Consider the following 26,496-nt stretch of genomic DNA (forward strand, 5'->3'; position numbering starts at 1 on the left):
AAACAAAAACAAATTAAGAGAAATGAGATGATCTATAAACTATAACATGACATGCATCATCCTATTTCCAAGTCTTCTATTAATTTCACTTATTACACAACTATAATTATTCAATAATTTTGATAATTCTAGGAACTCTCAGATATCGTCAAAACATGAAAATAAAAATTCACTTCCTATAGTTCTTACGTCCGTTTAACTGAAATATAAGAAACAGGGGAGTTAATATTCTCACTGAGAAAGTTTATTCTTATTAAATAATTTCAATAACATGATATTATTTATGACAACCACCTAATAACCTAACTTTAGCGTCAACTTGACAATTCTGAAAAATGTTATTGTTAACCAAAGACAAATCAATTTCTGAATTCGCTAGCGCCAACTTATTTTTCATTAAAAAAAAATTACCAATTTTCGTAACTAGGTCGGCCATATTGAGGAACTTTTAAAAGAATTGTACTATATTATATCATGTAAATGAATAGGACAATGCACACTATCTGTTCCGTTTCCCTTCCGTTCCATATCCTTTCCTTCCATAAATTTTTTGGCGGACGGACTGAAGCGTATCGGAAACACCGTTGTCAAGTTCTTACATTTGTACCAGCTCTGTTAAAATTTTGCTGATATTTATTTATTCTTTCGCCTTTAATTAAATCTATTACCTTTTTCAAAAGATACAAATTTTTAAAATAAAACTTTCGTAATGATATACATTCTACAATAAAAAGTATGGAACTGATACGGAACGGAAGCTTACATATGGCGTTAATAATACAATAAAAATACGGAACGGATATGGAATGGAAACGGAAGGTATAGTGAGAATCAACCTTTATAGTCCCAAATTCGAGTGCATAGTACCAATTGTGATCTCAGAGACCATAAAAAATACAAAGAAGGTCAAAAATGTCTATACCTATGTGGCGGATTCATCTCTCCAAAAAAAATCCTTTATGGGTATTTCGCCCACTGCATTGCACTGCAAGAAAAATCTACAAAATAAAATAATTATTAAAAAGCAGTGTCCGTTTAGGTTTAACGCCAGAAGTGTTTACAAAAAATAATTATTTTATTTTGTAGATTTTTCTTGCAGTGCAGTGGCGAAATACCCATAAAGGATTTTTATTATTTTTATTTTTTTTTATATTTCCGCAAGGGGTGTTTCCAGGTTGGTTTTGATGATTGAAAAAAGCAATCGAAGATTAATGTGCTTGTTCATGATCGCAGATTTTCCTGAACATTTGTCACACAATTAATGTCTTAGGAATTTAAGACTTTCCGCTGAATAGGTAAAGAGTTCTTGTTCTTTAGAGGAGTCTTTTAGAAATTTTTCCCAGTTGGTAGGAAGTTTATCTAAAAAGAAGAAAAATATCCATCGTATACTTTATTTTATTAATATAAATAATTATTAACTCCTGGTAGCCTAAACTATCAATTTACTTACCCTTCTTTGGCAAATTATTCTGCCTCAATCCAGTTCCTCTATTTTCTCTTGTAGCATTTTTGAGGCTACTAATAATAATAAATCCCATGCCACGTCCAATCTTGTAGTTTTTGTAGTGGCAGCAACATTTTGGATATACGATTTAAATTGTTGAAGGTAGTATTCAGAAAAGGATTTTAATTCTAAACGTGGTTTCAAAAAGTGAACTAAACCTGCTCCATCAAAAACGCATCCATCGCACGACGGAATCAAGTCAGTCGTAGGGGCCAGAGCTTCAAGAACAGGTATAAGAACTGATTTGCTTCCAGGTCTTAGAGATCCATTAACCGACAAAGATGGTCGTGATATTTGATTTTCGTATTGAAAAAATTCATTCAAGTCTAATTCCCTCGCAGTACTTACTATAAATAGCCTTTAAGAGGGTTGGAAAATAAATATATAATTTTCTTGATTAGAATTTAATCAAGATCAATCAGTATCAACTAGAAACCATTTATTTATGTTTTGCCTTAAAATCACTTGGAAGACCATTCAATCTCATTTAATTAATTTTGACACATTTTTCTAAATTTAAAAAATACATGTTCCGCCAGTGATCGTTGTAAACAACTATAATTTTAAAAACCAGGTTTTTATTACCTTTTTAATATTAATTACTTATTTTTGTTATAAATTTGTTTATGCTACCCGTTTAATTTTTTTTTACCAAAGTCTGCAAAAATGTCAATTTTTTCAATCATAAAGCAGTTTTCAAGGTCAGTAAAGGTCATATCGATCTGAAACATTTTTTTTTTGGATTCTCCATCCTCGAATTATATAATATAGAGTATAATATCGCTCATATTAAAAAAGCTTAAGATGTAAGAAATTTTTGTCCGCCATTTTGAAAAAATGGCGGTATTGGGTGTCCTACGGGTCTGGGAGGGTGGCTAATCGGGTCAAATCTCTTAAAATATCGTTTTTGGTTTGGCGTTTTTTTTCTCGAGGGAAATGGACTATTATAATGATATGATATGATATGATATGAATAATAAGAAGTAGAATAAGTATATAGCATGCATCTTTCGATAGCGTAGATTTCTGCCTGAAGAATCCTGGGGTAGGTGCCCATTGCATTGGTTCGGAGTATTTAGTTAGAGTTAGAGTAGTAGTAGTAGGCCTAAATACTCCTATACCTGTCCCTGCTTTGGTTTTGGAAGCATTAGTATACCACGTTATGGTATGGTCTTTTACCTGCTGAGCAAATGCTTCTCTCTTCCAATCCTTTTTATTACTCAATAGGTTGCTTGTGAGGTGTTTCTTAAATTTGTACATTCTTGGTAGGTATGTCATTTTCTGGGAGCTGGAGGAGTGGAATTTTTCTTTTGAGGCTATTCCAAGCCCCTGAGCTGACAATTCTCCCAGTATTGTTTCCGTCAATGACGATTCTAATCATTGTCACATTGGCATATCTACCCACGACAAAACGACAATAAGGGTTAGGGGGGGGGGGGTTAGGTCTAGAATGACCTCCATAGCATTGTTGGGCATGTGCTCATGACACCTATGATGCAAATGCATGCCAGTCTCTGTACTTTGCACAATTTTTGCCTTCCTGTACCTTGGTAATCATGAGTTATGTTAGGTTAGATACCTAACCAACTGCTGCATAGGTAATCATTCGTTTATCATCCGCCGCAAAATGTAAGGGCGCAGCCCTATGTATATTCCAGCCAGTTTTCTGCATACCATGAGAGCCTTTTTGGCTTTAATAACAGAATAAAACAGTGGTGGAAAACTTACATTATCTTATACCGGATATTTTTTATGGTGTGGCTAACATTGTAATATTTATTATCTCAATTTTTTAAATGTCACACTATATTATTTTTCTTTTAGATGCAGAATTAAAAAAACAACATTTTTGTATTTCAAATATTCTTATCCCGTAGCAGATGTTTGCAGTATTATATTGCATATAATATATATATACATGTAATAAAATGCAATCATTAAGTGGCTTAGATAAACGTAGCAGTATGTAATATTTAATATAACGCGAATATAATGTAAGGCGTTAAAAATTTAGGAATACTTTGAATACAAAAAATATTCGTTTTTTAATTCTGCATCTAAAAGAAAAATAATATACAGGGTATTGCATTTAAAAAAAATTGAGATACAGCATTATAAATATTGCAATGTTGGCCACGCCATAAAATATATTATTGTTTATAAGATAATGTGAGTTTTCCTTCACGGATTTATTCTATTATCTTTTGTGTTTAGGAAAATATAGGTAAATATTAAAAAAGTTAAATTCACTTCGGATTTTTACCACTTTTAAGATATACTGTTTTTAACCAAAGTTTTAGTAAATAAAATATAGCATATGTCATCACCGCATATTCCTTTAAATTGAAATAATGTACTATATGCAGAATTCTATGGTTAATCCAATTCCAAAAAATTATGGGTTGCAATTTACAAAATAAATTCATCATTATCTATCAAAAATAGTATGTTGTTTTATTAGGAGTAAAAATTACACTTCTTGTGGCAAGGCTGTACATTTGACATACAGCCGACGATACCATATTATCTTCGTCAACAACGACGATATTCGACTTCCTCGCATTAATATACTGTATCGCACCCTGTATGTCGATGTTCTGATAATTTTGTACAAGATACTCAGTACAGAATAGTCTCGGCTGTATCTCGGAAAGTATTAGCCGTAAATCTGCAGAAAAAATATTTGTAACTAAAGAGGCTATGAGGCATGGTCTTTATAGTTATAAATATTTTTATTGCAGGAATTCAAAAGAATATATTCTTATCCGTGTATACCGGGTGTTTTTCCAAAAGTAGTTCATCCCTATAACTTCTTCACTTTTTTCAAATAAAAAAACAGATTCGGTGTGTTACTATAAGACATAAATCAGAATTGATTGACATATTCAATTATTTTAGGACACCTCCTATTTCAGCGGAAATTATTCTACATTTTGTTTTCTAAATAGTAGCCGCGGTATTTTTTACTTTATTCGATAGGAAATTACATTCTGAATAGAATGACATATCATATGTCACCTTTTGACATTTTCACTTAAAAAAATAGTATTTTAAATTTCAATCTTATGTGCCACTGCCGTAAATTGAGTGACAGTTTGACTCGAAATTCCAAGTCTTAACAAATTCCTAAAGCATTCTTTTTCCAAATATGCTAATGAGCCACCCTCGTTCCATTTAAATAAATTGAGTTATGATTAAATATAAAAACGATATATGATTTATTTGAGATGGAGATCAAAATACTTTTGAAATTGTATAACGTTATGATCAAATTTTTTTTGTCAAGTCTAAGAACGCTTTCACACACGCCGGCAAAATCAGTACCGGTGCCGGAGCTGAAATCGATTGCAATATAAATATATTAGCTCCTTCACATATAGGGTGGCGCCTCTCATGGAAGCTCCAAGGAGAACGGTAGTTTATATCGAAATGAACTTTGGCAGCATATGTAGGTTAAAGGGGTGGAAGGTGAAAGCACTTTTTAAAAATATATAGAATTATACAGTGTGTCCCTAAAAAAGTTACACATCAAAGTTGTGTTTTTTCTAATGGAACACCCTATATATTAATTAATTTTCGGATTCTACGAAAGAAATAAAGGTTTTACCAAAGAAGCATATACCTATTTTGACGTATTTCACATTTTGTGAAAATGAAGAGTAAATTTTTAATTTCGATAACAGCTACCTAAATTTTAGTTGACCTTGTATAGCCTGATATTTAATTACAGTAGTCATTGTATGTTAAACCAAATTGAAATTTGACCCGAAAAGTTATACAGGGTGAGACAAAATTAATATGGAACATTAGTCACTTTTAAAAGCAAGTTACTCCTTTATTTTAAATGGAACACCCTGTATATTTTTCCGCTGATCAATGGGGAATTTATATATCTTCAAAATGTTATTAAGGTTGCCTACCTCTGAGACAAAGATTTTCCTAGATATTTTAGTTTTTATGATTTTGCGTCAGTAGATCTTAATTTGAAAAAATCTAGGGTGGCTGTGTGATATACCTTTTGTTAATTTAACAAAAATTAAAGATTGTATAGTAAATTACTCAACGGTAATAAAAAGATACACGTTTAAAACATATTTTAATTATTACAGAATTAAAGCTAGATATAAACCTATAATTATGTGACAAAAATTTGCTAGATGAGATCAAATGCTCAAAATGCTTCCTTTCCTGTTAACTGCATAAAATAATTGTCTTTTCAAAAGGATCTTTTTATTTTAAAAGACATATGTGGAGTTAAGAGTTAGAAAGGCAGCTACAATAATTTCTCTGATGTTGTCGACACTAGTTGATCAAGTTTTGTAAACACTGTCTTTAACATATCCCCATCAAAAACCGACTAGATAAGATCAGGAGCATTTAAGTATTCTATTAAATGGTATTCTATTTAGTATTCTATTAGTTGGTGAATGCACACTGCATTCGCCAACTAATAGAATCATATGAATTCTCTGTGGTGTAGAATAAGTTTGCATTTTCGGCAAAAATCTGAAAAATTTTTTTGTTTTCACTGACACAAATGATAACTAGTTGTTAAAGTTGGACTAATTAGACAGCTATGTTGAAGTAACGTCAGACCATATCACAGCCACCTAGATTTTGTCAAATAATAAAGATCTACTCAGATCAAATCATGTTAATGAAAATATCTAGGAAAATCTTTGTTTGAGGGGTAGGCAACCTTAATAGTATTTTGAAGAGACATGAATTCTCGATTGAATATCGGAATAATATACTGTGTGTTCCATTTAAAATAAAAGAGTAACATGCTTTTAAAGCTGGCCAATGTTCAATATTAATTTTGTCTCACCCTGTATAACTTTTTGGATCAAGTTTTAATTTTATTTAAAGTACAATAGTTAATTTAACTACATCTTAGGCTATACCGAGTAAATTCCAATTGAGGTAGCTTTTATTGTAATTTAAAAATGGTTCTTTATTTCTAGGAAATGTTAATTATGTCAAAAACTTTACATTTTAGTCATATACGTCTCTTATAAAACTCACCTTTATTTTTCTCCCAGAATCCGAAAATCAATTAATATATAGGGTGTTCCATTACAAAAAATACAACTTTGATATGTAACTTTTTTTGGGGACACCCTGTAGAACTCTCTATATTTTTAAAAAGTGCTCTGAATTAACCTACATATGATCACAAAATGTCATTTCAATACAAACTGTCGTTCTCCTTGGAGCCTCCGCGGCGTATGAGAGGCGCCACCCTGTATACTCCGATCCGGTAAAATAGTCGGCGACCGGTAAATACAATAGAATAATTAAATGCAACTGCCGAAACGGATGCAAACCCGGCGCCGACTCCGGCACCGATTTTTCCGGTGTCTGTGCAAAGGTGTGCAAGCGCCCTTAGAGCCTTTTTTGCCGACGTGTGTGAAAGCGTTCTAAGCCGCCTAAAAATTCAACTATATTTTTGTATTTTTCTCTAAAACGGTATGGAAATTTGTAAAAGTATAAACGGGATTAACCATTTTACAACAAGCAAAACTTTTTATAAACAATGCATTTTTCTCAAAAAGTTGACAATAAAAACCGTTTTTCCTCTTGTAAAGACAATCCTGGGACATACTGTATATGACAATGTGAAATTTTAGGATGATTCAATTTTATAGGTTTTCTCGATAATGGTTTACTTTACTAGAGAATATATCGACAAGATGTTTTTTATAGAAAAAATACTACCTAAGCAGGCAAGGATGGACGCCTTACATTTTATTTTCGAAAGACGTTCTGAAATTTTTAATAGCTTGTATCTAATTTTTAGAGAATGGTCTCAGGCATCACATCTTGAAATCCCTTTTCTTGTTGAAGAAACGCCCTATATATCAGTACATTTTAATGATCTAAAACATTTTATTTTTATTAATAGAAAGCTGCGACAGTGTTAGTTAAAACAGCGTGCTGAAGCGCCCAAGACACAGCGACAATAATATTTTCAGCTGGATCAATTTTAGATTCTACATTCCTTCTTCACGGGCGTTTCTCTTTCATAAACTGCTCGTCCTCAGTATCACTTTACACCTCCAACAATTCCATATTTTATTTCTTTCAAACTATGTTAACTCTAGCTAATCTCTAATTTATCATAATTGTTCATCTACGTCGATTAAAAATTTAAATTGTCATTTTTAAGCATCGTTGAATTTAAAAGTGAATTGTTCTCTCTATATAGCTGAGCAATCTAGATCATCTTCCAGGAGTTCTAGGAACAAGTTTGTACCCTACAGAGACTCCATTTTGACATGGCTTCTGAAGGACACGCTCCAAGGAAATTCAAACACTGTGATGGTAGCAAGTGAGTTTCATTCCTAACTGTTTAGTTATTTTTTAGTCTTTTAGTGTTAATTATGCCGGATATTGATGATAATATCAATGATAAGCACGATAGCCGGCAGGTATCATCTTTTTAGAGTTTTTATATATAATTTTTTTATCGTGTAGAACGAAAAGACTTGATAGATATGATTAAATATAGCTAACTTTATTGCTCCCACATTTCATAGCCCTTCTGGTCTATTTATAATATACCTACTGTACAGGGTGTCCCATTTTCGTCTGTTTTATGGGCTTTCTCGGTTATGAGTAGAGATACAAAGATGCGGTTTTTATAGCACATTAACGAGAAACCCCATAAAACACAAAAAAAAATGGGACACCCAGTATACAACAATAATAATAAAGGCACCGGATACACAAGGTAAGTTAAGGGTCGGTAGATGCCGATAAAAGAAACAAAATTTATCTTTGCTTTGTTACTTTACTTCCAAAATTTAGAAAAAAAAAACAATTTATTTTTCTTAAATTTTGAGAACCACTGGATTTGTTCTATGATTTCGTTCCTCTAAATTTAATCTACTACCTATGTTTCCACATTATCAAGATATCATGTTTTTTAACTTTAACTGAAAATTAAAATCCAAATTTTTTCTCGCGCAAAATTTTTACGGACTGGGTGCGTCTCAAAAGTGGCTCACCCCATAACTTTTTTAATAAAAACGAGATTTGGTATGTTAGTATATGACATAAATTAGAATTGATTGACGTATTCAATTGTTTTTGGTCACTTTCTGTTTCACCGAAAATTATTTTTGATTTTTAAATGACACCCTCGGTATGTTTTTACTTTATTTGATAGAAAATGACTCTCTAAATAGAATGACGTATCATATGTCAACTTTTGATATTTTCGCTTAAAAACAATTAGCTACCATGACTGTGTTAAAAACACTAATTTTTAATCAAGGAAGCTTGGAAAAATAGATTTGACCGTCTTATGTTTGTGTTTTGTCCTATGACTGGTTAAAAGATACCCAAATCTTATTTTTAATCATATCTCAATATTTTCAAATGGAACAAGGGTTAATAACAACATAGCATATTTAGAAAAAGATTTTTTTTACGAATAATTTGGTACCACACACTTGGAATTTCGAGTCAAATTGTCTTTATGAACCGCATGTTACAATTTCAAATAACCCATATGCGTAAATGTCAAAAGTTGATATATGATATATCATTCTATTCAGACTGTAATTTTTTATCGAATAAAGTAAAAAAATACGGAGGGTGTTATTTAAAAATCAAAAGTTGTAGTAATTATTATTTTATTATTATTATTTATTACGTCAATCAATCCTAAATTATGTCACATACTAACATACCAAATCTCGTTTTGTTATCTGAAAAAATAAAAAAGTTATAGGGCGATGAACCACTTTTAAGGCGCATTTGCAATACATTACAGACTAACTTATAAGTTAGTTTGTGAAAACATTTAAAATTAGTTAGGTGTACTTGAGTTTATATCTAATTGTTGGATTATACAGTGCGAGCCTTCAATAACTACACATACTTTCAGGGCTGTTGTACCGGGTGCGCCTCAAAAGTGGTTCACCGCTATAACTTTTTATTTATTTCCTACTTTTTATTTTTAAGACGTTTAAAAATTATTTTAGTTCGTATATCTCGTTATAATTTTAATAGATAAAGGATTTTAAAATACTGAAAAAAATCCTAAAAATTGCAACTAAAGGTTTTAGATTATTTTTAATAAACCAGTGTGTTTGATTTATTTGTGATTATTTTTCTTGTTCTTATATGGATTTAATAAAAATATGTTCTATTTAACGCGTATATGTGAAGTATTATCACAAAGTAACTATTATGTAGATATGTGTTATTATGGACTTTTGTAAACCAACTAATAGCTTACTTGAATCTTTGTTTATACAAGGCCTGAATTATACAAATTTTATTCTAATAGAACTACAACAATTCATTATTATTTGTCCTATAAAAATTTTACTAAAATAAAATAAATACATAGGATGGATACAAATAAATTTCAGAAAAATTATTATTTATTCAACATGGTTTTTCTTTTAAATTAAATGTTTTGATTTTTCAATGCAGCGCTCTGTAACCTTTTATTGCCATTTAGCAGTCCGTAATGCCTTAATTACAGCCTGTAATCACGCAGGGTAGCTAACATGGCTTAGATAAAGCTCGTTTGATTATTAGCGGCGTTCCACGCCCTAAAACTATGCGTCTACTTGGCTCGATGCCAAAAGGAGTTCAAAAACCGCCTAGAAAGAGTTGCCTTTACGAAATCGTATATTTGGAGCGGTTTAAATTTAATTTATAGGTTGAAAAATACCCGGAGAGAATACCTATTTTATAAACGGTTCGCTATAAAAAGTGCGTCGTTTTCAGTGGCAACTGATGAAGTATATATGCAATGAGAAAACAAAACATTTTGTATAAATTTACACAAATCTACCAACACAAATAATGTTGATTGTTTTTAATAAACTGGTGTATTTGATTTATTAAAAAATTATTGACGCGTCTTTAAAATGTGTTTAAAATTCTGTTTTAAACATATTTGGTGTGTAAATAAGTGATTTTTAACAAAAAATGAGAAAAACTCTTTCTTTCAACTATTTAATAAAAAAACAAAGAAAATGCTAGAAAAAAAGTAATAAAAAAGTCAAATCAATATTCAATAATAATCACCTCAAATCAATATTCAATAATAATAATGTTCCAATAAATATTCCTCAATATAATATAGTTCAGAAAAAATGAGTCCAACTCATAATAAATAAAAACGTACCCAACTCTGACAACAGAACTGATTAGAAACATAGTACTTAGTACTATCACTTAACCATACTATTCTGTGCTAGAACTCAAGGGATTACCATTAAATTTTCTAAAAATCAAAATATGTTTTACCACCTTGTAGTTACTCAACCTATTTATTGATTTAACTTACTGTGATAAACAAAATCAATGTCAAACCATTATCAAAAAGCCTTTATTTGTAACCGATTTCGGCTATTCAGCCATCATGAGCCACCGCTTTGTGGAAATGAACAGATTCTAACTTATTTCTGAATACCATCTACACTATGATGTAGTTTTCTCAATTGAAACACTTGTTTGGCATATGTGTACTTCTATGTAGTTTAAAACAGATACTACATTTCGACCCCAGACACACGAAAAAAAATTTTTTTTTTTAAATTTTTAGTTAAAAACATAATATATTCATAATATGGCAACATATAGTAGATTAAATTTACAAGAAAACCTAGAAAAAAAAATGCTTCTCAACATTTAAGCAAAAAAATCATTTTTATAATGGTCTCTATAAAAGTAGAACATCTAACACAATATGAAACGATACAAATGCCAAAATCCGGAAAGTGGTATACAAAATACAAATACAGAGTATCTCATTCGCTGTCCTTGGCGGTTATCTCCGCTCTAGCTGAAGATAAAAGATTGCGTCCGTGTTGGGATCTCGATTGGGATCTCGAAAACTATTGGAAATAAGAGGATGGTTAAATTAGGGCAAATATTAATGTGCTTAATACGTGCTTAATGTGTTAAATACAAGTGCTGATTAGAAACATTTAAAATTCCGAGTAGTTCCGAAGATATACGAGAAAAAACGAAAATTGAATATTTCGAATTTATTTTTTTCGGACGTTATTTGACAAGGTATCCGTAAACTCAAAGTTTTTCAATGCCACTTTTTTTAAGCTACACAACAGTGTTTTCAGATTTGTCATCCGACGTTTCATCTTTTGGCCATCATCAATTTTTTTTCATTATGGGCACCATATTAGATTGTTACATATCAAAATAGATAAATACATTGCGATTCTAACGACTTACAACAAGTGATGCATAGCGGCACTTAAACGTCAAATACGTCAATAATTTTTAAAAATCACTTTTTCAATAGGCACAAGAACATCATAAATCATAATTATTATATTTAGAAACGTATCCAGAAAGATATCAACAAGACAGAACATTATTTGTAAAGCTGCATGGACATTTATCTCGGCTCGAAGACATCTCGGCATACTATAGGAACGTTAACGCACAACCTCGTATCTCCTATAGTTTTCGAGATTCCAGTTATGCGGATCGAACTTGAATTACCCTGTATGGTACTTTGTACGGCTTTAAAAATCATACCTTATTTTCAGATGTATTCTACATACTATACTTACATAATTTTATTTTCCTTAATAGCAATATCACCGTCTAGCGCGTGCTACAGCGAGACTGTGAACACTCTACGTTTCGGACAAAGAGCTAAACGCATTATCTATCAACCAGTCATCGTGGAAGACCCCAAAGAGATTACTATCAGAGAATTAAGGGCGGAGATTGCCAAACTCAGGGACTTGTTAACCCTATCCCACCAGGTAAAGCCTTACTTCAATTAGTATCTGCATAGAGTGTCCCCCGTGTGTGCCGCTTTTGCGTGTGTGCAGAACTATATCTCCGTTGTTTTTGAAAATAATATCTTGTTAACTGACCCTTTTATGTGAAACCTTATGATCCTATAATAAAAATTATCATTATCTGCTATCTTAGAATCGTTCACGATACTGAGTGAAATTGAAAATATTGCACTTTGGGACCCCATCGTTTAACCTTCAACTTAACGAATCTAAAAGCTGGCAAAACGGGTACTAGTTAGTACTGGTAATAGTTTTTGAATACACATAAAATCCAGTAAAGTACTCAACAAAAGCAGAAATCTGTGTACGCCACTGGATTATATATAAACACTATTTAAAAACGAATTTTAGTAAGTAGGAGGATAACCGAGAAAGGTCACAAAATGCAATATTTTTTACACCCTGTATCTCACAAATGAGAGTATAACAATTTTGATTACGGGATCCTAAATTTTGACATCTTGTACAAACAAAACATTTTCTTAAACTTCCAAAAATATAGATTTATCAAAACATCTACATTTTAAAAATATATCTATCGGTATCGATATTTATCACTAATAATTTTATATCCGATGTATCAAGATTTCTTATTTTATTAAAGGAAAATATTTTGAACTATACATTAATCAAGTAAATATCTACCCATTCACAAAGTACCCCCTTTACAATAAAATACTTGAATTACAAATAATTATGATGTTAGTTTATGTTAGGGCCGTTACATATTGTTTTAATTATTTGTTCAATAGAAACATTTTTCTATCATTTCAGATTGTCCCCAATCCTGCCTGGCCTAATCAAATGGATGTCAATTCTGGGCATCAGCATCTTCCTTTTGAGGAAATCCCTGATCCACAAGATGACAACACTAAAGAAAACGTATCAAGAAACTCTGAATCATCAACAAGCAGCTTACCTGAAGCGTTACATGATGATGGAAGAGAAACAGAAGTTAGCGAATCCAGTACAACACCAATTCCTCAACAAATAACTACAGACAGACTTTTACCTATCATAGACGTCCAGAGTTCTGTTTCTTTGGACAAATTTGGACAGTTAAAGCGAACTTACAGCATGGATCGAACCTACAGCATTGAGACTGATACTTCAAATAGATCTTACAGTTCTCAAGAATCTCTACAATCGCCCAAGCATACATCTGACACCAAAACCCAAACTAACTCACAGGTAGACAGAAGACATTCCGGTAGTACTTCTGGGGTTCAGATCAAGCAAACTGCTTTGTCTTTGAGACGACAGGCTATCAATAAAAGTACTCACACTTCACCACTCTTAAAAACGATAACACAAAAGAAAATTCTAGGAAATTTCAGGAAAAGGCCAGAGAAGGGCGTTATTACGGATGAGTCAGGTTTAAAGAAACCCGAAACCAAGCCCGAGACGACGAAGAAGAAACCTCCTTACACTAGACAACGATCACAGATTGTTGCAGCTGTTACCAGTCGATTGTATAGTAAGGTAAACAAAAAGGATATGGCAACATCAACTGAAAATCTCAGCACAACCCCAAAAGAGCTAAAAATATGCACAAACGCTAGATCCAGACTGATAGAACTCACTCAAAAGGCTCTGAGGGCTCACAGAAGAAAAAACGAAGAAACTCAGACTGATCTGTTTCCAATGTTGCGGGTTAAAGAAGTTTCAACTGACTGTAACGATTTGGAACAAGAAACTAAGAAAGATGCTGAAGTGGAATGTACTTTACTGAGCCAGTTTATCAGTGGAACTTTCCAAAATGTGTTGTTCTTAACTCGAAGTTGTGGCGTGCAAACGTCAGAAGAAAAACCAGGAGCATTTTCATTTACTAAGTATTTAACAGAGAACAAAAACAGCCCTATATTTACTGAATCTGTTAATATCAACATTTCACATAACTACATTAATGGAAACACAGTTGACAGCATGTCAGATGATAGTTTAGATAATTCTTTGCGCAACAATGTTTCATTTCCCACACCGGATCTGATAAGCAATCATAATTCTTTGGAACAACACGCAAAAGAGAAGGAACATCAGATATTGTATGGAAAAGCTGGTGAAACGGACGATAAATACGAAAAAGTTACTTGTTTCCCTGTAGAAAAAGTTTGTGCAGGCAATGTAAATGTCCTCACTGTTCCTCCGTTCCGAAAAAGGTTTCAAAAATGCGACGTAATTTCTACTAGAGCATCACAGACTTTTGTAAGTGATATTTTCGTTGAAAAATGTAAGCATTTTCCAGATTTTCGTCCACAGAAATTCCACGCTAATGTTAGTCAGTGCCCTGACACCAAGTATCGCGATAAACGATACGTAATGGTAAACAAACACAATGTTTTCAATCATATTCCATGTAAACACGACTACAGCAGTAACGAATCCAGTCTCACTGATGATAACTGCCTATCAGATGTTCCAGATTCCATAGATTATCACAGAACAAATACTAAAAAGGTCCAGTTTGCCAGAAATCATACGCAACATAAAAAGGATTGCATGATTAAAGCTATGAAAGAATTCTTGGAAGAGGCCAAGAACTTGATGAGTAATATTTCTCAGGCTAGTTCAAACACTGTCCCAGCTTGTCAGCATCCGCATTTAGATGATTTTGATATCCAGGTAACGGTGAATGAATTGTCTGGTATCGAAAAATCGAAAAAAAGACGAAAAAGAAGTTCTGCATGTAGAGAAACCAGCGCTACACAAACGGAACTACCTTCAATGGAGAGTTGTTTCTCTCAAACATCGCATCTTATTCCAGAGTTCACGATACCCGTTAATAAATATGAAACTCTTTTAGAAGATTCTTGTAGAAGACTGGAAGACAAAATATCCAAGATACCCAGGTCGCGAAATATCAGTTCGGTTTCGGAAGAAGACTGCGATGAAGATGTATATTTTGATAGACCAAAATACAACCCGTGGGACTTGAGTAACGTAGATGTCGAAGACTCCAGCCTTGAAAGCAACCCAGTCACTTTTTCTGACTATGGCAGTTTGCCTAGGAAAACGCATAAGAGACAGAGAACTCCTACGTGCAGTCCTAGCGCTTTTTTAAAGCAATTGAGTAGCATGAGGCGACAGATAATCGAAAGTTCTCGAGAAGATTTACTTCAGAGTTGTTCAAAATAATATTTAATTTATATTAAATATCAAAGTTTGTAAAGAAATTCCTTCTAAACTAAGTCTTTTAAACTTCATTAATAAATTGCTCAGTACAGCAAAAAAATAAAATAACTTAATAATAAGTACAGTAATTCTAAAGGATATAATGTCCAAAAGGCGTATTTTTTAATAATCATTTATACCGTATGATCGAAAAAAAATGGCGTCAGCGAAGGCTATGAAATGAAGATCGCTTTCGTAAATTTATATGGGATAAGTCACCGATCGTCATTTTCCAGCAAACTGGACGTCGTTTTTTTCGATCATTCGGGATTAATTACACGTGTTCTGTGTTTACTCAGCATTAGAAAATCAGCAAAGTTTTATTAGTTAATGAGTGATATTTTTATAATACATCTAATAAATACCTATTGCAATCGCAAAACATTTTCCGATGCACGTCATCAATCATATCGACATTGACATATAATATTGAAAGTCTATAAATCTGACTAAATAAAATTTTGGCAAAAATATTTAATTTTTTGTATAATTTAAGATACCGAGCAGCTCTTCAATTTACTTTATAGAGTAAATGATTGTAACAGATATTTTATTTAGATTAAAGCTGCAAACATTAGTTTAAACCGAATTTTACTATCGCTATGTTGGTCACATTGCGCCGTGTTCAGCAATGTTGTCTTTTATTATTTGACAATTAATTATCCTAGTGTCAGTCATTATTTTGTATAATATCGTGTTGTTGAATCTTTGTAAGTAATTCTCGTTTTTTTTGCCTGTTTTCAATAGTCTTTTTTCGTAGTCCTTTTAAATTTTCATAGTCTTTTTTAAAAATTTTTCATAGTATTTTTTTTTTAAAATTGCACTTTTACAGCACAAACAGTTCTTTTAAGAACTAAATTTTCGAGTTTTTGTATTGCATTTCTTGAAATTGTGTGTTGCAAATATGCCGAAGCATTTAAAAAGTCGAAGCAAAGAACTTGTAGCTTTCCTGTTTTTTTTTAACTATTTTGAACGAGAACGGTCCTTTATTACCCTTGACTGCAGTCAGAAAAGTAAGTTTGATTGATAAGCACATTATACCACTTTCAAAGTTAGTTTTTATTAAATTCTGTGATTATTAGTTTGTGCATTAATAGCGCCCTCTTACTTGTTATTATATACCACTTATGGCGTTGTAAGATGTACATTAATAAATAAATAACCAATAATAACGCCTATAATAATCTTCATAATGGACTAGTTTTTGCCAATATGTAATAATCAAAATAAGCTACAAAACAAATAAATGAATTATTCACTAAAATATTAGTTATTAAATTAAAAATAAAACGTAAAACTCTTTAAAAAATGATGATATAATAAATATGTTGTTTGTCAATTTTAAATTAAGATTCATCTCATAAATCCATCACAATCTGGCAGCGCTGTCGACATCGCTTGTCACTCAAAGTTGATCATGTGCATCGGAAATTGTTTTGCGATTACCATATACCTATACAGGGTGAGTTTCCTACGATGTTCTCTATGGGTATCTCGGGAACTACTGGAGATAGAGAGTCAGTTAAATGGGGAAAGAATTGCAGTTTTGTGGGGTCATAAATATGCGCTTTTCAGATTTTCGAAAAAGTTCATGGCTTACTAGATATTTCGAAAAAAACAAATTTTGGCTATTTTAAAAATTGTCCCTAATTCCATTACAATCTATTTTAGACAAAAAGTGTTCAGATAAAAGTTGTAGATAATCACATTCCTAATGAGTTTGTGTTCTCCGATTTTTTATAAAACCTGTCATTTTTGACATATAACACAAACATATGTTTTTTTAAATGGAAACCATAGTTGGCTATGGCTTCATAAAAAGCGCCATTTTTTAAGCTTTTCAACGATATAAGCTATAATATGTTTCTTTCACAAAATTACTGAGTTATAACTAATTCTTATCTTTCTTGACTAATTTCACTTAGTTAGCCATGGAAACAAGGTCAATCGTCGTTGCTCTCAGAAATGTGAAATTGTCACATCCAATCTTTGTAAATTAACATAAACTAAAATTGTAAATAAGAGTATTTTAAATGAAGAACAGCGTGTAGAATTATTGGTTCAACTTTTTTTGGCCATACAGTTTCGAGGATATGTTGACCGGTGAACGTTATGTTTTTTAGAAAACGGTTTTCAAGACGTTAGAAAAGTTAAATTTAGATACTCGCGCATTAATACAGTGGTTCCAACATGACTTCCATTATGACGCACCAAACCCCCCCCCCCACAATGAAAGAAATGTTATTTAAAAAATTATTTATATCATAATTATGTAGACTCAGGGAGGTGGACCAATTGCATGGGTCTCCTCGGTCATCTGACCTATCCATTTTAGATTTTTTTATGCGGTATGGTTAACAACAATGTTTACAAAAAAACTTATGAATTAAGAGAGGCACTCGAAGAGGCGGAACAGGAGAAGTTTAGTTAAGGCGACCGGTCGTTCTGTGACAATAGCTAGAAATTCAGTTTTAAAAAGATACATTTATGTACTCAAAATAATTGCGGATTTTTTGAATATTTTCTAAAATAACTTAAAGTGTACGTAGTGATATTATTTCTTTGAGTTTTAGTTTGTGTAATCTAAATTGTAAAGAGCCGTTTATAATAACATATTTTGTCTTTTTATAAGTTATAAATCACAACAAAATTTGAACACCATTGAAAACCGTTCTCTAAAAAACGTAAGTAACTTTCACCAGTCAACGTATCCTGTATAGCCAAGAAAAGTTGAACCAATAATCCTACACGCTTTTTTTCATTTGAAAAATTTTTATTTACAATTTTTGTTTATTTTAATTTACAAAGATTGGATGTGACACAATTTCACATTTCTGAGAGCAACGACGATTGAACTTGTTTCCATGGCTAACTAAGTGAAATTAGTCAAGAAAGATAAGAATTGGCTATAACTCAGTAATTTTGTGAAAGAAACATATTATAGCTTATATTTCTGAAAAGCTTAAAAAATGGCGCTTTTTATGAAGCCATAGCCAACTATGGTTTCCATTTAAAAAAACATATGTTTGTGTTATATGTCAAAAATGACAGGTTTTATAAAAAATCGGAGAACACAAACTCATTAGGAATGTGATTATCTACAACTTTTATCTGAACACTTTTTGTCTAAAATAGATTGTAATGGAATTAGGGACAATTTTTAAAATAGCCAAAATTTGTTTTTTTCGAAATATCTAGTAAGCCATGAACTTTTTCAAAAATCTGAAAGGCGCATATTTATGATCCCACAAAACTGCAATTCTTTCCCTATTTAAACGACTCTCTATCTCCAGTAGTTTCCGAGATGCCCATAGAGAACATCGTAGGAAACTCACCCTGTATATATATATCTATTTATAAATATTTTTTATGTATTATTTTCTATAACAATTAATAATTTTCTGCAATCATACTCATCATTATAATTTTCAATAATATTTTATAACATATTTCAAAATTCTAAGACTCTTATTTGCAAAGGACCGAGTGATATTTTTATAATACATCTAATAAATAAGTATGTATTTATTTATAAATATTTTTTCTATGTATTATTGTCTATAACAATTAATAATTTTCTGCAATAACACTCACCCTTATAATTTTTAATATTTTAAAACATATTTCAAAACTCTAAGACTCTTATTTGCAATGGACCAAGTTACAAAACATATGTGTGTTTTAGTTTAATATACTATTTAGCTAAAAGACAAGAAAATACAAAGTGGTATTTTGGAACTAAATGTATCTATATTTATATTTTGTAGTTGATTTAATAAAATTGAATTAACAAAAATCTTGTATTTTATTTTTAATAACAATTGGTATAGATAGAGTTAATATCACTTATTCTCTTATTAAATTTCTCAATATTTAACTTAAAAAACAGATTTAAAGAAATATTCAGGTAATAGTTTCATTTTTTATTATTATTTCTAAGTTAATCATAATAGTTCATAGTTTATTAAAAAACAAAAATAATACTAAATACCTACCAAAGTACTTGAAAGCAATGTTAGAACACTGATGTCATTCTAATCACGTACAAATAAAAATTCTTCTATTTAATTATCACAATTTTATTAAAACTTCTTTAAACACTGCATAACAATATTTCTTAATTTAGTTCTTAACTGTTCATCACCGTTACAGACTACATGAGTATTGTTATCTTCTAACTGAATAAGTGCATCTTCATCTTGCTAGAAAACAAAAGCAAATAATTTTGATCACAATGCATTTTACATGAGTTAAATTAAAATTATGACACTAATTATGCAACTATCATATAAACTATTTATTTCTGAAAAAACAACAAACATAACTTTTGATATTCCTAATTTGAAAGCAATGTTCTTAATGTTTATTATATTATTATATTTTCTATTATTATTTATTAGCATAAATACTGATACTTAATAACATTCTATAATATATATGCTTATATGAATAATTAGTAAAAAACATTCTCATTTAGAGAAGTGTCTTGGCACAACGTTATATTTAGTGGTTTATACGTTCACCGGAACAAAAAATCCGGCACCTTAAAATTTTGATGTACAGGGTGGTCGAAATTGGTCTGTTTTAACAGAGAAAACCTATTTCCTGTCTAGATAGAGCAAAACAGACATAGATGTCATGGGCTCGATTTCTGAGACACGTTTAATGGCGTAAACCGCATGTTGATATTTTCACTACCAACTGAGATACGGGGTCTTTTTGAATTTCTTACCATTTGGAAAATTGCCCATAACTTTTGTGCATTTCGCGGAATAATAAAATTCTGTAAAAACGTTCTTTTTTAAGCACAATCCAGTGGAGTAGTCAGTTTTTTTCTATGCTTGCTCTTTTTGTCAGAAATAATAAAAAATATAATTTTTTAAATGGAAATCATAGTTGGCTATGAACTTAAAAAAATTCTGGCGTTTAACCCTTTCGAACGATATAAAGTTATGTGTATTTATTTCTAAGAATGAGAGAAATATTAAGTTTTTTTATCTTTGTATCGAAGCGGGCTTTGATTTGGTGTTGACCTAGTTGCCTAATTATTTTTTATCGCAATTTAATATTCTATATATATTATTAATTATCTGCATAATAAAGACTTTTGAAAAGGTAAATCAACATTCTATATTAGTATTACCAACTACAACACTCTATATTAGTATTACCGATTACAATTAAAATGCCAGGGTTACAACCCTAGATCATAAATATACATGATCTAGGGTTACAACTGAACTATTAAATGGAGAATTTAGAGAGAATTAGATTGGAACAAGGGGCCCCATATCTTGGCCTGCTAGGTCCTGTGACTCCTTTCGAAGACCTTATATATAAGGGAAGAACCATTGGGACGAGAGAAGAATTGGAGAAGGCTACTAGGCAAGCTTTTGGACCTATTACACCAATTCGCCTAATAAATCGTTGTAACTCTGTGCGCCAAAGATGTTTATTGTGTGTTCAACAAGGAGGTGCTTAGTTTGGACATCTTTGATGATTTTTTTAGCAAACTATATTTGTCACTCAAAAAATACGATTTTTTAATTTTGTTCTTTGTTTATTGTATCGATTTCAATTTTAATTACTATACTAATATGGAATGTTAATTGACCTTTTCAAAAATATTTAATTATAAAGATAAATAATAATACAGAATATTTGATTGTGATAAAAAACAATTAGGCAAAGAGGTCAACACAAAATCAAGGCCCACTTCGATATAAAGATCAAAAACGTAATATTTCTCTCATTCTTCTGCATTCTGCAAATAGTTAAATGCCAGTATTTTTTAAGTTCCTAGCCAACTATGATTTCCATTTAAAAAAATTTATTTTTTATTATTTCTGTCAAAAAGGCAACCATAAAAAAACCGACTACGCCACTGGATTGTGGTTAAAAATTGCCTCAAGAACGTTTTTACAGAATTTTATTATTCCGCGAAATAAAAAAGTTATGGGCAATTTTCAAAATGGTAAAAAATTCAAAAAGACCCCGTCTCAGAAATCGAGCGCATGACATCTATGTCGGTTTTGTTCTATCTAGTCAGGAAATAGGTTTTCTCTGTCAAACAGACCAATTTCGACCACCCTGTACTTTAAAGTTTAATATATCTTGCTTTGAGCCGATTTTGATAATGTTTAAGCAGTTTGTAGCAAATTATTTGACTTTTTAATTAAAAAAACTTACCAGATGTATTACTACAACATTGCCACCTAAGGATTCTACTTTAGCATCAGTAATACCTTCTTGAAGAAGTTTTAGCTTAAATTCGTTAATATTCACAGAACCCCATTCATATTTTACATTTTTATTCAATAATTTATAGTCTGAAGAGATATCCTGAAAAAAAATAAAAGATAAATATTTTCATTTAAATTTATGCTAGTCAGTTTATCTATACCTGGATATTATGGACATTATCTTTAACCTTCAGACTACCAGTTATAGTGGACAGACTGATTCCTGGCTTGATTTCAACAGGGACTATTTTTTTAGCCACCTCAGTTTCAATAAATATCTGACCTTGTTTCCTTTTTAAAGGCAAATTAACAACCTATAACAATTAGAAATATCAACTTTAAAAAAAGAGTATTAAGTAGCGTCACTGAAGTAGTTTTTAAAATATGACCATTTTTAACAGTATAGATATAAATCCAGTCAGTAATAAAGGGTAATCTATACTAATATATAAAATCCTTAAGTGACTGACATACTGATTAATCACGATCCTGTTCAAACCATTCAACGTAAAAAGCTCAATTTTGGCATACAGGTTGATTCTAGGGTGTAGAGGTTCGATAAGAAGGGATTTTTCGAAATTCCAATTCCAAGAGGGTAAAACCCCCCCTCAAATATTACAATATTTTTTATCCGAAAAAACGCTTAAACACGTATATTTTATTTTGTTTTTTTACATATTTTAAGATTTTTTAAAAATGTATACTGGGTGTTTCAAAAAATCTGGTCATTGATTAATCACGATCCTGCTTAAAGCGCTTGACGTAAAAAGCTGATTTTTGGAAAACAGATTGACTTTAGGGTGTAGAGGAATTCGAATTCTAAGGGGGTGAAACTATCCCTCAAATATTAAAATATTTTTTATTTAAAAACCGGTGAGTTTTTCGGAAAAACTCTTAAACACGTATATTTTATTTTGTTGTTTTACATATTTTAAGATTTTTTATAAATTTATACAGCGTGCTTCATAAAATATGACCATTGAGTAATCACGATTGTGCTCAAACTGCTTGACGTTTAAAGCTGATTTTTGGCAAACGGGTTGACTGTGGGGTGTAGAGGTTCGATAAGGAGGGGTTTCTCCAATCACAAATTCCAAGAGGGTGAAAATGCCCCTCAAATAATACAATATCTGTTATTTAAAAAACGGTTAGTCTTTCGGGAAAACGCTTGGACAAGCATAATTTATTTGTTTTTTTACATATTTTGAATTTTTTTAAAAAATCATACAGGATGTTCCAAAAAGTTGGCTAATTTCTTAACCACGATTCTGCTGAAATTGCTTAACGTAAAAAGCTTATTTTTGGCAAACGGAGTTTTCCAAAGTCAAATTCCAACGAGATGAAACTATCCCTCAAATATTACCAAGTTATATAATAATATCGCCATATTGTTTTTTCTCATGCTAACATAAATGTGAGAAAATTTTATCCAGTTTGTATGTTAATGGAAATTCTTGCTTTGCTTTATCATCACCATTATAAATGATTAATTCGACGCGAACGAAGTCGCTAGTACACGCTAGTATCAAATGAAATAATAAGTGCTAAAGTGTACTTGCCTCTCCCCATTTATAAGGGATGAGATTTACATCAGGATTGCTATGGATAACAAGCTCTGACAAATTTGGAGCTGATACTGGTGGTTTGGTATAAATTTCTGGAACCACTAAAGTGGCTGGTTTCAGATCTTTTATCAACTTATTTGCTTGGGTAAAATTAAGAGAAGTATCAATAGCACAATGAGCTATTTTCATCTGAAGAGGCTGGTAGGGTGCTAGTGCTTCTATGTAATCATAATCAGGCTCTAAAACATTCATAAATCTTTAGATGTAATTATAGTTGAAGTATTTAAATTTTACCTGTAAAAACTATGCAATTTCTAGGATTGTTGCCCCAAAGTTCTATAAACTGGACCACATCTCCGAATCTAAGGCTAGGATGGCCACAAAATACAACACAAGGCTGGAAATTACAAAAATTATTTAAATAACAACTTTTTTTTCTTTGTGTCTCCTACCTCTTGAAAATCAGTACTAAAACCTTCAGAATAAATATGTTTAAAGTGTTTTAATTTTGAATTTTTTACTAATACTGCATGTGGGAAAGGTTCATCAGGTACATAGACCTAAAAAATCAATTAAGTTCAACAAAATTAATGTAAAATATCAAGTAGTTCAGATGTACCAACACAATCACTTGTATAAAATGCCATAACAAATTGTTGATTTATAAAAATAAACTAAGATACCGTATGAAAAAAAGGGCGTCCAGTTGGCTGGGAAATGATCTTCATTTCATAGCCATCGCTGACGCCGTTTTCTTCGATCATACGGTATATTATATAAAATTATTTAAGAATAAAAATAAATATGGTTACCTTATTTTGTTTTGCTGAACTCAACCATTCGGCCAAAATATTTGAATAGGCTAATGAAGTATCCGCCACTGGAGAAATAAAAAACATCGGACAATTTGACACACCCAATTCTTGCATTTTTCCTGATAAACATTCAAAAAGGTCATACACTACTCCTGTGGGATAGCATGGTATAAGAACATTGCCACCTCCTCTCAAAGTCAGCCCTAAAAATTAAAATATACATATATAGCTATTAAGCAAATATTTTTAGAAATTACCAACAACCACACATAAAACACCTAACATTGAATCAGGGTTACTGATAGGTGTTTGTGTTAGATCAGTCATGATAAGTATATCAGCATTTTTTAAAGCATGATGGTCCATTGGTCTGGGATGGGTAGTTAATGTGCTGGATCCACTAAGATATACAATTTTTTCATAATCTGAAGTGATAACCCAGTTAGCTGAGCCCAAACAAAAGCCTGAACTAGCAGGAATGACTTGCAGTGCACCATAAACATCCTAAATGAGAAATCCAATGCATAGTTCTGAATATTAACTAATATAAATAATAAAAAAGATAGGCACATACAATTTTCTCATTATAGCCCACCATTTGTATTCTGGACAAGCTTGCATTAACACTATTCATATTATAAATTTGCTTCCATGATTTTGGCATGAAAGCTTCATTTATTGGAAAAGGACACCTGTGAGTAAAGTTCTTCCATTGCATTGCAAAATTTGATTTAGGACATTGTTCAATGTATATAACTAATTCCTCAAGTAGAAGTCTATACAACTGAACAGGTTAGAAATGTAATTAAACAAAACACATTATACTTGCCTTCCAATATGTAATGTTGGTTCTGTAGCATATACCCTTCCTTGAAATCCAGTTCCTTCAGTAATAAAAGGTAAAGCCATCATGCATAGGTAATTTGAGATTAAAATAACATCGACTTGAGAAAAATCAATAAGCTTATCTAGAGGAGGATTAAATTCTGGCGGGGAATCCACAAATACTCTATCACAATTCTCCTTGAGCTCCTACAAATTAAATTATTTGATTTATATATCTACTTACTTTTACAGAACTACTGACGCCTTCCAAATCCGTATCAGAGACATCGGGTGGCATATAACTGTTTAAATTAAGAAACTTATTCGAAGGAACAAATGATAATGGTAGGAAATTTAAAACAGACTGCATAGATAAACCACAATCCAGCATTACTGTAATTTCTCGAAATGTAAGTATATGACATGGTTTATTGGGATCGTTACTTAAACAATACTAAAACAAAAATAATACATTAAACGGACGCCTGTAATCTTTTAATAAATACTTTGAACTACTTACCAGCTTCATCTTAAATCAGATATACTATTTTATATCTTATATTAAATTAAAATCCCAATACCGTATGCATGTATGGATTAATAAATAACAAACGACAAATAAAAAATTTAAGTAATGTTTACAAATAAATGTGACATATAATAGTGAGGTTAGTAGTATATTAGTCTAATGGCCACAGCTGCCAGGGCTATCCGGTCGATTGGTAGAATAATAAAGATTTTTTTTAAGGCCTAAGCCACTAGGATTATCTGATCTACTAATAGGGTACTACCTGTTAATTAATTTAAAGCCCTAAGCTACTAGGACTATCCAGCCTGTTATTAGGGTATCACCCTAGTGTTAATTAATAAATGCTAAGATAGGTTCCACCTTAATGTACCTATTCCCCAACCTATTCCTTGGGTTCCGCATTATCTGATCAAATTCGATACGTCCTTACCTTTGGTCCATACTGGCTATGGGTGAAAGACAAATCCAAATCCAAACCTGCTTTATGGTGGGTTCATACAGCCAAATAAAATAAAATAAGAATAAAATAAAATAAAATAAGAAAGTTGGTTATATGGGATACCGTACATGCGTTCATACAGCCAAATAAAATAACAAATAAAATAAGAAGTCTTATCTTTTAACTTCTTGTTTTATTTTATGTGAAAACGGCTTTGCGCACGCTTAATTCTAACCTACAAATATTTTCAGTTTGGATTTAATTTATTTTATAATTTCACATAAGTAAAATGTATAATATAGTAGGCAACGAATAAATAAATATACTATAAATAGTAAAATTACTATAAACAATCGTAAAAGTTAACTTTTATCCAGCCTCATCGTACTGCGCATGAGCAAATATATATTTCTTATTTTATTTTATTTGACTGTATGAACGCACACAAATAAGAATTCCTTATTTCTTATTTTATTTTATTCTTATTTTATTTTATTTGGCTGTATGAACCCACCATTACTCACTTTATTACTTCCATGTGTATTTTTTACTCTTTGGCATAGGAAGTACCATGGAAAGTCCCCAAAGAGGTAACCCCCAAGGA

The 26,496-nt window shown here is 31.3% G+C and overlaps 2 protein-coding genes across 2 annotated transcripts in view; one reads left to right on the top strand and one right to left on the bottom strand.

Annotated features, from left to right (window-relative positions):
- The window catches only part of LOC115874754 (chromosome-associated kinesin KIF4-like), a 65,214-nt gene extending 49,219 nt beyond the window's left edge, over nucleotides 1-15,995 (top strand). Inside the window, exons 7-9 of the mRNA XM_030890032.1 lie at nucleotides 7,713-7,835; nucleotides 12,092-12,267; nucleotides 13,081-15,995. Of these exons, the coding sequence (XP_030745892.1) occupies nucleotides 7,713-7,835; nucleotides 12,092-12,267; nucleotides 13,081-15,441 (2,660 nt within the window). The 3' untranslated portion in view covers nucleotides 15,442-15,995. The remainder of the gene's footprint in view (nucleotides 1-7,712; nucleotides 7,836-12,091; nucleotides 12,268-13,080) is intronic.
- A 3,545-nt stretch (nucleotides 15,996-19,540) lies between these two features.
- On the bottom strand, nucleotides 19,541-25,453 carry LOC115874755 (integrator complex subunit 9). The gene is made up of 12 exons (XM_030890033.1): nucleotides 25,445-25,453; nucleotides 25,187-25,378; nucleotides 24,929-25,131; nucleotides 24,674-24,875; nucleotides 24,357-24,603; nucleotides 24,097-24,302; nucleotides 23,737-23,844; nucleotides 23,579-23,681; nucleotides 23,279-23,523; nucleotides 21,881-22,033; nucleotides 21,667-21,819; nucleotides 19,541-19,679 (listed from the first exon to the last, which is right to left on the bottom strand). Exons 1-12 carry the CDS (start codon nucleotides 25,451-25,453, stop codon nucleotides 19,560-19,562), a joined length of 1,941 nt encoding a protein of 646 aa, XP_030745893.1. The 3' UTR covers nucleotides 19,541-19,559.
- Nucleotides 25,454-26,496: the final 1,043 nt, after the last annotated feature.

The sequence above is a fragment of the Sitophilus oryzae genome, unplaced genomic scaffold, assembly GCF_002938485.1.
Source record: "Sitophilus oryzae breed Bouriz unplaced genomic scaffold, Soryzae_2.0 scaffold_1297_pilon_pilon, whole genome shotgun sequence".
Taxonomy (NCBI): Eukaryota; Metazoa; Arthropoda; class Insecta; order Coleoptera; family Curculionidae; genus Sitophilus; species Sitophilus oryzae.

Coding starts and splice junctions, on each gene's coding strand:
- LOC115874755 (XM_030890033.1), bottom strand. Junction 24,604..24,673: donor TGGGCTATAATGAGAAAATT/GTATGTGCCTAT, acceptor TTTCTCATTTAG/GATGTTTATGGTGCACTGCA. Junction 23,845..24,096: donor GTTCAGCAAAACAAAATAAG/GTAACCATATTT, acceptor TTGATTTTTTAG/GTCTATGTACCTGATGAACC.